At 39.0% G+C, this 13,720-nt stretch overlaps 1 protein-coding gene across 3 annotated transcripts; it reads left to right on the top strand.

Annotated features, from left to right (window-relative positions):
* Nucleotides 1-58: 58 nt before the first annotated feature.
* On the top strand, nucleotides 59-11,695 carry ripk3 (receptor-interacting serine-threonine kinase 3). 3 transcript variants are annotated; one of them, XM_052140671.1, is made up of 12 exons: nucleotides 60-402; nucleotides 2,869-3,193; nucleotides 3,314-3,465; nucleotides 6,633-6,682; nucleotides 6,762-6,917; nucleotides 7,052-7,134; nucleotides 7,321-7,378; nucleotides 7,538-7,584; nucleotides 10,127-10,166; nucleotides 10,261-10,316; nucleotides 10,423-10,441; nucleotides 10,532-11,695. In XM_052140671.1, exons 1-12 carry the CDS (start codon nucleotides 245-247, stop codon nucleotides 10,663-10,665), a joined length of 1,278 nt encoding a protein of 425 aa, XP_051996631.1. In that variant the 5' UTR covers nucleotides 60-244; the 3' UTR covers nucleotides 10,666-11,695. The 3 variants fall into 3 exon arrangements, with proteins under 3 accessions (XP_051996640.1, XP_051996631.1, XP_051996622.1); XM_052140662.1 differs by having other exon boundaries at nucleotides 2,866-3,193; XM_052140680.1 differs by lacking the exon at nucleotides 3,314-3,465 and having other exon boundaries at nucleotides 59-402; nucleotides 2,866-3,270.
* The last annotated feature ends 2,025 nt before the right edge of the window (nucleotides 11,696-13,720 follow it).

Raw genomic sequence — 13,720 nt, 5'->3', positions numbered from 1 at the left:
TCCATTAGTTTGACTCTACACTGCAGTTGGTGAAGTTACGTCATTCTGAACTTCCCCTTCACTTTGAATGTGTGTGTGTGCATAAAAGTGGAACAAACTTTACAATGTGAATCGTCGCCATTAATAACAGGGAACTTGAGGGGGAAATAGTGACTTTTGTGAGTTTGAACTGAAATATACCATGTTTGAACATTCTGCACTTAAGACTCGTTACTGAAGAAGTTCGTGTCGCGCTGCAGTGAGAATGGACGGACTGTACTGTCTGCGGTCCGATCTGATTCGCGATGATTGTCTGGACGGCTGGACGGTGATCGGATCCGGTGGGTTCGGACAGATCTACCGAGCAAAACACAAGGGATGGGGAACCGACGTGGCGATAAAGTTGTTGCTTTATAATGACGGGTAATTTGAGGTTATGTGTTGTTTTTCATGACAAGTTGACATTGCCAATCATTCATTAAAATAAATTATTCAGTTCTAGTATTTGACATGAAAGTTTGGTTTCTTATATGGTTAGAAAAAATTTCCTCCAAGTAAAAATACCCTTAAAATCAATAAGAGGCAGCAAATATTTTGACCAAAATTTCGACTCTTCTTAAAAAAAAGTGAGACACTTACAATGGAAGTCAATGGGGCCAAATATTTGAGGATTAAATGCAGAAATGTGAAGTTTATAATTTTATAAAAGCACTTACATTCATTGTTTAGTTAAAACTTGTGTATTATTTATGTACTATACTCGTGTAAAGTTGTTTAAATTGTCGTTTTATTAGGCCGTTTTAGAGTTTACGGCATTATGTCATCATGGCAATGGGTAACTTTACACAGATATCATATTATACAGTAAAATCATGTTAATACACATATTGTTTACATCTTGTGGCTATACTTATGAAATAGTGAGGCCTTGTCCACACTAATATGTTTTCATTATAAAGCACATCTTTTTCTCTCCGTTTTGGCCTTCAGTCCACACTGAGACGGCGTTTTGCTCACGAAAACGTCGCTTTTTGAAAACGCACTCCAAAGAGGATAATTTTAAAAACGGCGTTTTCGCATTGTAGTGTGGACTGTGAAATCAGATATATCTGAAAATGATGATGTATTTGTTGTCATGTGACACAGTCATGTGATCTATCCAACCAAAAAAATCAAGATGGCGGCCCTTGTTATAGCGGCGCTGTTGTACTTGATACTCAATTTGATAGCGTTGTTAAAAAACAAATGTTACTTTGTACAACCATCACATTGCGTTCCTTCAAAGGCGAAGGGAAGTTTACTCGGGATTGCTGTCCGGCGACGGAACACGCAGACAATTACGTTTCAGACCGTACATGCAGCGGGTATTTCCCGCATGCGCAGTAACACGATTTAAACGTTAGTGTGGACTGAGAGCGTTTTGAAATGAAAACTGTATCTGGATTAATGTAGACGTAGCCGGAGTATTTTAACGTTTACAGATTGACCCCATTGACTTCTATTGTAAGTGTCTCACTGGAACACAGATTTAAAGAAAAGGAGGAACGAGTTGAAATTAATTTTTGTGGTAAACAACATTATGCCACAAACACTGTCGATTGAGCTGAACTTGTATTGAACCCGGAATATTCCTTTAAATAAAAGGTGGATAACGTTATTTATTTATTGTCAAAACATAATACACAACAATAGGCTATACACATTCTGTTGTATAGTGTAAAAAGTGTCCATTCATATTCTACATTCACAGGGAACTAAAGTCTTATTTGCGTTGTTAATTAACTGTTTTCCAAACAGGTACTCTAGAGCACAACAGTGCCCGCCCACTTTTTCAGGCGCTTGAGTTCCCATTCGTTTCCTCCATCGAATTAGTTGTAAGCCATGAACCAACCAAACCAACCAGCTCTGAGGTGAATCACAACATCACAAACTTTGATTTGAGGCAAAAAAGTATTTGAAATTCAGATGAAAAGACAAAGATACAAGTGGGCACGAACTACAGTGCATGAAGCATTTTGACTGACGTAATTGAGTATAAAACGATGGACATATATAATACAATCGATTTTATGTTTTTTTTTTTTATAAATATGGAACACTATAGTTAACGTTTATTGCGAAATATTCCAAAATATACAAACATATGAGTAGTTTAAGGGAGACCGAGTCGTGTGCATCATTTAAAGGCGTCATGGGAGTGGGCGGTCGCTTCCGGGCTTGTTTGGTGGGCTTTATTGGCAGCAGTTCTCTGATTGGTGGATCTTTCTCTGCTGGATTATGCGTAATGTAGTTGTTCACCAGGAACTCCGCTATTAAACATGATTTTTAACAATGAGGTTGAAATAAAGCAGATTGATGGCTTCAACAGAAGCATCGACCATTGATGAAAAACCTCAGAGCTCACGGTAGGTCTGTCTTTAAAGGTTTATAAGTTATTGGCAAAAATCTATTATGGTATTTTTACTTCCACAAAGTCAATATTGTGCTTTAAAGCATTTGGTCTCTCGCAGGAAATGAATGAAATGCGGCCTTATGGCTGACCATTTCATCTTCTGTATTTGACATTTTACCAAAATAATCATAATAAAACATTTTTTTCAAGAAAAATACAATTATTATTATAATCGTCACTGGAATAATATATAGAAATGTCAAATTTAGAAGTAGACCGATACTGTATATCGGTTTTACTGATTAATCGGTGCCGATAGTTGCCTTTTGGAACTATCGGTTATCCGCCAAAATCTGTCGATATTTGCAGATAGTTTTTACATTTTCATAAATTTTATTTATTATTATTATCTCTTTTTTTACATTCTATAAATCAATTTATCGATTAATCGGTTATCAGCCTTTCCCAGCACCTTATTCTTCTCCTTCATTCAGCAGGTCCACGTCGTCTCTTCAAAGAGAAGCTAATCTGATGTTCCAGGGTGGAAATCCAAATGTCCTGCGGATCTTCGGCTTGTACGAGGGGCGTCTGGGCGGTATGCATAACCTGTCTCAGGTAGGTCTGGTGATGGAGTTCATGTCGAGGGGCTCTCTGGCTGATCTACTGCATGCGTTGAGTGGACCCCCTCCGTGGCCTCTGACCTTCCGCATCACTCATCAGATTGGTCTGGGAATGAACTTCCTGCATCAGTTGGCCACTCCCCTTTTACACTTGGATCTGAAGCCCAATAACGTGCTCCTGGATGACAGCCTCAACGCCAAGGCGAGTCCCAGCCTTAAAGCCTGTTTTACAACACTGTTATGCAACACTGAAGCGAAGCAGCTGCAACATCGAACAACGTAAACAGGCCTAAATCTTTCTCTAACTTTCTATTCCCTACAGCTAACAGATTTTGGTCTGTCGCGAGTTGCTCGAAGTCTTTCTAAAAGTGTCCAAGAGAAGGATGAATCCGAGGGTGGAACTTTGAGCTACATGCCGCCTGAAGCGCTGAACTCTGTGAATTACAAACCAAACAAAGCCTCTGACATTTACAGGTATCAAGACAAGCAAACCAAAAGTCTTCAGAAGACTCGGAATATAGCACACATATGTCATGTGGACTTCCTTATACAGGTAGACCGATATATCGGTGCTGATAGTTTCCTTTTGGAACTATCGGTTATCGGCCAAAATCTGTGACGATAATTGTTGTACGCTTTGATTATTAACATAAAAAATAGTGTTCAAGAAAGGGTCCTCTTAAAAAGGTCCAGACTAAATAAATAATAAAAAAACAATAGAGTAAAATATATATGTAGAAAAAAGATTCACGTCATCTTCACCTTTTATCAGTTTACTTTGTGATTGGGTCTCAGCCCACTTATCATCTTTATTGTTTGGAACCCAATAATAATAAGTTACGATTTTATTATGGAAATATATTTTAATTTCATTATAGTTTCATAAAATATTATATTATTCGCCTCCTCCTTGTCACAGTCACACAGCTCTCTCTCGAACTGCTGCGTCCCGCTGCACTTATCCCTCTCCTCGGCTGATTAGCCTAATTGGGGGCCGGGCAGGGCTAGACTGGTAATCTAGACTGGCATTTTCCCGGTGGGCCGATACCCTTTGGGGCCGATCAGGGGCGGAAAGGCCATCGGGAGACCGGTGGGTCGGCCACAAATTGAGCCAAATGGGCTGCTATAAGCAAAAATGAGCCGCCGCGTTATGCAGAATGGACAACAAAACGGCGCCACGATATGCAGAATAGGACAGCGAACACCCCCCCCCCGCCCAGAAATGATCATAATTAATTCAAAGTAATGTCCAGCATCACCGTCAACCATGTTCAGATAAAATGATCCATTATAAATGTGAATCTATGTACTGATGATCATTGAGTGTCCAAACATCATCTGCAGCCTGAAACTGAACTTTTGATCAGATTTTAGGAGTGAACGCACTTAACTGCATAGAGAGATATAGGATGCTCCCGTGCTCCCTATTTAGTGCATGACTTAACCTCCAGTATGCTGTCTGTCTGCACTGGTCTCAGAACAGTTATAGAGAGCTATAGGATGCTCCCTTGCTCCCTATTTAGTGCATGACTTAACCTCCAGTATGCTGTCTGTCTGCACTGGTCTCAGAACAGTTATAGAGAGCTATAGGATGCTCCCTTGCTCCCTATTTAGTGCATGACTTAACCTCCAGTATGCTGTCTGTCTGCACTGGTCTCAGAACAGTTATAGAGAGCTATAGGATGCTCCCTTGCTCCCTATTTAGTGCATGACTTAACCTCCAGTATGCTGTCTGTCTGCACTGGTCTCAGAACAGTTATAGAGAGCTATAGGATGCTCCCTTGCACCCTATTTAGTAGCATGACTTAACCTCCAGTGTGCTGTCTGTCTGCACTGGTCTCAGAACAGTTATAGAGAGCTATAGGATGCTCCCTTGCTCCCTATTTAGTGCATGACTTAACCTCCAGTGTGCTGTCTGTCTGCACTGGTCTCAGAACAGTTATAGAGAGCTATAGGATGCTCCCTTGCTCCCTATTTAGTGCATGACTTAACCTCCAGTGTGCTGTCTGTCTGCACTGGTCTCAGAACAGTTATAGAGAGCTATAGGATGCTCCCTTGCTCCCTATTTAGTGCATGACTTAACCTCCAGTGTGCTGTCTGTCTGCACTGGTCTCAGAACAGTTATAGAGAGCTATAGGATGCTCCCTTGCACCCTATTTAGTAGATGACTTAACCTCCAGTGTGCTGTCTGTCTGCACTGGTCTCAGAACAGTTATAGAGAGCTATAGGATGCTCCCTTGCTCCCTATTTAGTGCATGACTTAACCTCCAATGTGCTGTCTGTCTGCACTGGTCTCAGAACAGTTATAGGAGAGCTATAGGATGATCCCTTGCTCCCTATTTAGTGCATGACTTAACCTCCAGTGTGCTGTCTGTCTGCACTGGTCTCAGAACAGTTATAGGAGAGCTATAGGATGCTCCCTTGCTCCCTATTTAGTGCATGACTTAACCTCCAGTGTGTTGTCTGTCTGCACTGGTCTCAGAACAGTTATAGGAGAGCTATAGGATGCTCCCTTGCTCCCTATTTAGTGCATGACTTAACCTCCAGTGTGCTGTCTGTCTGCACTGGTCTCAGATCAGTTATAGGAGAGCTATAGGATGATCCCTTGCTCCCTATTTAGTGCATGACTTAACCTCCAGTGTGCTGTCTGTCTGCACTGGTCTCAGAACAGTTTGAAATGCATCTTATTTTCGTCATAACTCCATATAAAGCCTGATGCTGAGTTTATAGTCCACAAATGTGGTCATTGTGTTTAACATCGTGCCGTTTCGCAATAAATTGCTCAAATTTAAAAAATGGCATATCGTACGAAACTAGAGACTACCGGTATAAGCATTTGACTCAAATAGGTTTCAATGTAAAAACTTAATTAGGTTTCTTACCAGATATAGTTTTGTTGGCATTTCTTCCTAAGACAAACCCCAAAATACAACGTCCACTCATTAAATATGGTAAAAATATGTGCATAAATAAACAGTGTTAGTGCTTTGTTAATGTCTTGCGATATTATATTTTCTCGACATTTTTGTCAACCGCATATTTTATTCACAAATGTTTGATTATCGTCACTATCCACCTATTTTGTCTCATCCAGGTTATCATTGACAAAATAAAAAAACAGCAGTAGTTTTGTTGACAAGATTATAGGAATATATTAAATAAAAGATTAATCGACAGCATTTTTGTCATAATGATTACTACAAAAATAATTTCAATTTATTAAAAGAAGGGAATGGGGTCAATCCGTAAATGTTAAAATACTGTTTAAAAAGTATAGCCACAAGACATAAACAGCGATGTAACACCGTAAACCCTAAATCGATGCTTTAAACAACTTTACAGCTCAACAATACACAAGTTTTAACAGAGGAATTAATGTAAGTGCTTTTATAAAATTAGAAGCTTGACCTTTAAACCCTCCAAAAATTGGCCCCATTGACTTCCATTGTAAGTGCCGGTGTTGTTTTCTGTCAACTTGAACAAAATAATGAACAATCAGCTTGTAATCATGGATTTATTTTGGTGTATTTATGCTGCCTCCTTTCTAAAAAGTCTGTGTAAATGCAGATGCTGTTTCTGCACCACAAAAGTGAAATGCAAATTAATTGAAGTTGATTTGATGTGTGTCTTGTTCTCTTCAGTTACGGTGTGCTGTTGTGGTCCATCATCACTGGAAAGGAGCCATACGCTAGTAAGCACACTTCAGCTAAACCGACACTCTGCTGTACGCTACTGTATTTATTCAAACGTCTGTCTCTGTCGTCTTATAGATGCTCTCTCGAGTCTGGTACGCTTTCGTATCCCTCAAGGTGACAGACCGGATGTGACATCAATCGACCACAGTGTGGCAGAAGGGTTGGATGATATAGTTCAGCTCATGTCAGCGTGCTGGACTCATGAACCCAACCAGAGACCGTCATTCAGAGGTCAGAAAATTGGCTCATTTAATAACAGAAACCCGAGAATCGGGACTGACGCTTTCAAGCTTCAAAAAGGACTCAATAACATCATAAAAGTGTCATAAAGTGTCTCACCTCATTGTCCTGTTTTGTGTTTTTAGATTGTGTTCATGTGACTGAAAAGGTCTTCAACATGCACAAACGTGGAGTGAACGATGCTGTTCATGATGTTCTCAAACAACTGGTATAAAATAATTTTAATATCTAATCATACTTGCTAAATCTTTTGATTAATATTGAGATCAAATGGAAATATGCCAAAAAATAGGTGATGCACACAAAGCATTTGTTGTGTTTAGGACCCTATTTTTATACTCTGAACAGATCGATTATTAACCAGAATTTAAATGTTTTTCTCAATTATTTGTAGGACGATGACATCTGTTCCGGTTTAAGATCGGTCCAAATCAGCCCTAAAGCAAAGAACAGTATGTCCCGTTATATTCATCCTGAAGGAAACATGTTAAAATACACTGAAATCATCATCACATTTGTGTTTGGAAACTACTCAACACTATTATAATGCTTCCCATTTCAGATATGTTCTCATTGTATTTGACATTTTGGTTTTTTTCGTCTTTTATAAGGACGGCCTCCTTTTATTTCGTGTGTCACAGGTCCTTCTCCTCAACAGGTAAATAATTTTGTCTAATCTGTACAACCTCAAAGAACACGACTTTAGCAGTATATTGCAAAGCCAGGTGAAAATAATGTGTTTTTTTTAAACCAAAGTCGTTTTAATATTAAATATGATTAAATGTTTAATATTTCATAAATTCTGTCATTCAAAATCAATTGAAATCAGATAGCAATCTATTAAATTACAAATTAAAAGTTTTAAATGATGTCTTAATAGCCACTGATTCTGGTTGTAAAGAGTCGTTGCTGAGATTAGACATAGGATCTAATTGCAAGCTTTAATAAAGATGATAAACGTGAAACAAACCAACGTGAACTCCAATAACAACAAACAAGAACTGACAAAGGGATGCGAAAACTAGAGGGTTTATATACAAACAAGAACTAATGAGGGAATGGAAAACAGGTGCGAATGATTGGAAACAGATGGCAGTGATGAAAGCAGAGCATATTGGGAAAAGTAGTCATGGGGAAACACTTCAAAATAAGAGTCCTAGGAAACACGAGGGAGACCGACTGTGACACTGGTGACTCGGCTGTCCTGGTCCTTTTATGGGGCTTTTCCACTGAACGGTACAACTTGACTCGACTCTGCTCGCTTTTTTGGGGTTTTCCACTGTTGATAGTACCTGCTACTTTTCTTAGTACCACCTCGGTCGAGGTTCCAAGCAAGCTGAGCCGATACTAACTGTGACGTCAAAATCCTGCCGATCACTGATTGGTCAGAGAGAATCATCACTACCAGCGTCACTGGATTTCCAACACGGGACATCAACCCGCTAGTTTTAAAGTTAGCAACAGCGATAACAGTATCATTTGTTCACGTGTCTTTCTAATTGTTAAAATGGCTGTGCGCAAAACCACGGCGTGGTCAATAAACGAGGTTGATACATTCCTCTTGTTAGCGACGAACCAAACTATGTGAAACGAAAAAGTCTGTCAGGAAGTGTCTCAGCTGTTGGCCACACACGGATACTGCCGGACCTCCCAACAGTGCAGGGAAAAGTTAAACAACTTAAACGTGACAACAGAACCATCAAGGAAAAGTGGAAGTGGTTCGACCAAATGGACGTTATCTAGACCGGTGAGCAACGGGAGGGAGTGTGCGCTGGACCCGGTCATAGCGTTGTTGGTGTTCACAATGGAGAATGGTACATTTTGTTATATTAACTCTGTAATCTGCTTGAAAGCTTCACTTTATTTAGTTGAGCAGCTACTGGAAGCTTCTAAAACAACCAATTTAACTGTTACACTTGTGTAAAATCACCATCAACAACTGCTTTATGCAGCACAATGAGCTAGCGGCTAACAGCTATCGCTCGTGTTATTGTTTATTTTTTTATGTCACGACGCAACTATGACGATCTGCCTATAATCCCACCCACGATGAGGGGCACTAAACTGCAGTGGAAAAGCAAGCTCAGAAAAGTAAAGCGAGTCGCGTTGAGTCGAACCGTAACGTGCCTTGGAAAACTGCCATTACATTTAAGTGCTGCATTCGATACAGTTGACCATCCTTCTTTCTCGTTTAGAGCATTATGGGCATTAGAGGAAGTTGATTGCAATCATATCTTAAAAATAGAAGTTTCCCTGTAAACAGAAAAAGTCCACTCGAGTATTACTCCCCTGACTTGTGGGGTCCCCCAAGGCTCTATTTTGGCCCCCATACTGTTTTCTCTTTATATGATTCCCTTAGGCTCTATTTTTGAAAAACATAGCTTGTATTATCACTGCCATGAGGATGATACACACATTTATCTGCCCCTGAAGCATAAAAATGGCTTAGACTCTCTCGTTGCCTGTCAGTGTGATGCCAAGGCCTGGAGGTCTTAAACTTTCTTACATTTAAATGAGAGTAAAACTGAGATCGTCATGTTTGGCTTTTCAGAAGCCCCTAAAACATCTCATTTAAATGTTGGTGTTTTATCCTCTTCGGTAAGAACTGTGATAGTGCAAATTAACATAGTTTTTAATCAACTAAGCGTACTTGTCCTTTCTGTCCATCAAGCACTTCGAAACAGTGTTGCATGCTTTTATCACCTCTAGACTGGACTATTGTAATTCCCTATATTTGGGAATAAACAATTCTTCCATATCTAGATTACAGATGGTTCAAATGCAGCTGCGAGATTTTAACGGGTGTCTGTAAACATGAACATATTACTCCTTTTTTAGTGTCTTTACATTGGCTTCCTGTCCATTCTAGAATTGATTTTAAGGTGCTGTTGCTAGTATTTAAATCCTTAAATGAGCCCCTGCCTATCTCCGACCTTTTGTGTGATCACCGTCCAGGAAGAGCACTTAGGTCCACCAACCAGAGTTTATTAACTGTTCCTAAGTTGAAGCTCAAATCTAGGGGTGATCGAGCATTTGCACCTAAACTTTGGAACAGCTTTTCGACTTTTATCAGAACTGATCCAACACTGCATATTTAAATCTAAGTTCAAAACGCATCTGTCCTCTCTAGGCTACAACTTGTGATGCTCTCTGTAATTATATGTTTTTTTGTAAAACTTTTCATTTTTTTTCTCCTTTAGGAAACAGGTGCCAATCAAAAAGCAGAGGGCAGAAAAAAAGGTTAAATTAATTACATTTAATTTATTTATTTATTTTAATTGAAAATTATGATTTATGAATTTGTGATTATTTATTTATGAATTTTTTCTCATAGATTCCCTTTCTCGTCCGGTCGTGTTTGTGGCGCCTCACTCTAACAGAGCACCACAGGTCTGAAGCAAAGCAAATGAATAATGTGTAGTATTTCAAACAATATTTCAAACTATCCCTCAGCAAACCTTTGTTTCTCTGTTTTGTGTCTGTGTTTGCTTCACAGCGTCAATCATCAACACCAGGTCAGTTTTATTGCTAATAATCCAATCAGGAACTGAAACCGTGACTCACTTTTTCACTGATCACTTTTCTTTTTTCTGACTTCCTCTCAGGCCGCGTCTCCATTCATATGTCCAACGTCAGTGCGGTTCAGATTGGCAACAACAACTTCATGAACATTTCTCCAGGATCCCGTCAAAGGCACCAGACAGCTCCGTCTAGTGCCAACAGATCCCAGAGGCTTTAGATAACCTTTATCTGTTCATGTGGTTGAGTGTGTTGGTTTTCCTTTTTCAACATTTCTGATCCTTCATCCAGCATTAAAAATGTTTCTGAACGATTCCGCCTTAATATGATCAGAAAAGCTTTTGCTCTTTTCTTATTTAAGTCCCGTGTGTTTGGAGAGTTTTAAACCGAATGTTACAGAAATTATTTCCGGGTCATTTTAAAGCAAAATTATTTTTTTATACTTTACCTTAAAAAATACAATAAAAAAAATCCATAAATTCTTGAAAATCAATCAATCAAATCTGCCCGCTGTGAATTGAAGTACGTGTCAGCCCTCATTCCCAAATGAACATGTAGGGGCAATTCAATTATTAAAAGAATATTCCAGGTACAAGTTAAACTCAATCGACATTTGTGACATAATGTTGATTACCACAAAAATGACTTTTCTTTAATAAAAGCACAAATGTGTGTTCCAGTGAGACACTTCCAATGGAAGTCAATGGGGTTTAATCTGTACACATTAAAATACTGTTTCACAAGTATAAACACAAGACATCAACAATATGTGTGTAAACATGTTTTTACTGTCATTAAATCACTTAGTAAACTTTAGAAAAAGTCTTAATTTACAACTTCGTTTCAATGACAACATCACGCCATAAACTGTAAAAACGACTATTTAAACAACTATACAGCTCAAATAATTCATTCGTTTTACAGAGGAATTAATGTAAGTGCTTTTATAAAATTATAAGCTTCACATTTCTACCTTCCAAAATTGGACCCCATTGACTTCCATTGTAAGTGTCTCACTGTATTATTATTATTATTATTATTTATTTTTTTTTTTAACGAAAAGTAGGGACGAGTCGAAATTATTTTATGTGGTAATCAACATGACTTAACTTGAATTGAACCCAGAATATTCCTTTAAGTGAACATGTGAGTGGCTTCAGCATGACTGTGATACGTGCTGCTGTTTTAATAATACATATGCTAACTAATAAAGTACCTACAGTAGCTTACCTTGAATTAAATGTTTTATATTTTCTACAAATTTGTCTCAGACTCGTTCTAAATAGATCTAATTGGGGTCCAAATATTTGTCTCCCTATGGTAAGTAAATTTAACTGTATTTTGGATTGTATTTATATATATATATATATATATATATATATATATATATATATATATATATATATATATATATATATATATATATATTTGCTTTGGGGTGTTGGGATTGTTTAGCTGTTTTCCCCCTTTTATATTAGTGTCAAACAGTGCAGGTCATTCTGTCATGTACAGCATTTTACTTACATGAGATGAGACTATGGCCACATCCACTAATCAATTGAATTTTGAAACCTCCTAACATCATCGTTTTCCAAAGTATGTGGTAATGGAAAGTGTTTTCGAAATGCTAGAGGTGCCGTACACTCATCCTCAATGAATGCATTTTCGAACATCAGTGGATTAGTGTAGACGTGAAAACTGGTTTCGACACATGAAGACGAAAACATGAAGATCATGCTTACATCAAGTTAATGGCCACTTGCGAGTAACATTTCATATACTCAGCTCTTGCTGAATTATAATGTTGGACCCTGGGCCTAATCCTTCCATTTGTATCATCAGATGAAAAACTATTTTTATTCTAAAAGCAAAATATTGGTATTATGCTAGTAAATGGCCTGACCCTAACCTAACCTAACCATATAGCGCCTTTTTTAACCTTAGTGGTTACCAAAGTGCACACTCATACACCAATGACGGCAGAGCTGCCATGCAAGGTGCTAGCCTGCCATTGGGAGCAACTTGGGGTTCAGTGTCTTGCCCAAGGACACTTCGGCATGTGGAGACATGTGACCTGCGATTGGTGGCCGACCCGCTCTACCACCTGAGCCACAGCCGCCCCTCAGTTTCACGCAGAGAACAGAATAGCCATTGCGTGAATCAAGACTGACAGTGCATGAGGTTTTAGTCAACAGGGTCCTGGCATTCTGAGCATTCCTAATCCCATCTTCCCATCTACATCAACAGCACCACATGTGTGTCCTGGTATTCAGGACAAAATGCTGTGGATTGGGTTAGAGAATGACGTACAGTAATAACAGGCAATGATTGTAGTTTCCTCAGAAACTTCTGAAGTCTTCAGGCTTGGGCACACTGTACTTTCATGTGCTGTTACATTTCGCAAAAAGTCAAATGGTCAGCCTTTCGAAAAATACTCTTTTAACCAAAAAACCAGTCTGAGGTGGGAATCCTCGAGTTGAAATTTACCACTTTTGACCTCAATGCTTTCCAGTCAGTCAAACGTGATCACATGGGAAGGCTGCATGTTGTTTCTGAGAGTGTTCCTTACACTAGGATCCATCTCCAATCAGACATTGTTGCATTGGTACCTTCATGTTAACCTTCCATTTTTTTAACTGGAAGTACATTGCATATCTAGCTTGGGAGACCCGGGCTTGGATCCCACGTTTAAACAGGAAGTAATCGCGTTTGCATAAATGTTGACAAATGAGATTCAGATGCTGCATTTTCCCCCTCGTTTGTATTCCACTTATGGACAAAAACCTTGAAAATGGAGTTCTCACGTGCCAATACACCCAACAACACTTACTGATTTGACCACTGGGGGCAATGATTTGAATTTCGGTAAGCACAGTCCGACTGTGAGATCAGTGTGGTCAAACACACGTCACATGTACACATGTCAAATATAATGGCATGTCAAATCTTCCAGATGCTAGCTGGTATCTAGTAGCTATTGAATGAGCAAAATAGTGAAAATGTAGGCATTGATTGATGAAGAAAAAAATGTCTAAACATCCTCTAGTATTTCTTGTATATTGAATGTTCATGCATTCTATGCAGTGAAAACACTTCAAAGTTATTTAGTTGCGTAATACTCGTTGGTTGCCGCCATCTCAGAAATTATGTCAAATTATGCTTCTTGGAGGGATACACCGTTGTGGAGTTCTCACCGCTACCATCCACACTAACGGAGCTGGGGAAGCGGAGGAACGGCCCCGACCGCGAGGGGTGTCATTATTGAATGCCTGGAG

This window comes from Xyrauchen texanus, chromosome 2, assembly GCF_025860055.1.
Source record: "Xyrauchen texanus isolate HMW12.3.18 chromosome 2, RBS_HiC_50CHRs, whole genome shotgun sequence".
NCBI lineage: Eukaryota > Metazoa > Chordata > Actinopteri > Cypriniformes > Catostomidae > Xyrauchen > Xyrauchen texanus.
This window is presented reverse-complemented; position numbering and strand designations above follow the sequence as displayed.

Coding starts and splice junctions, on each gene's coding strand:
- ripk3 (XM_052140662.1), top strand. CDS start 245: ATGGACGGACTGTACTGTCTGCGGTCCGATCTGATTCGCGATGATTGT. Junction 7,379..7,537: donor CAGCCCTAAAGCAAAGAACA/GTATGTCCCGTT, acceptor GTCTTTTATAAG/GACGGCCTCCTTTTATTTCG. Junction 10,167..10,260: donor AGCAGAGGGCAGAAAAAAAG/GTTAAATTAATT, acceptor TTTTTCTCATAG/ATTCCCTTTCTCGTCCGGTC.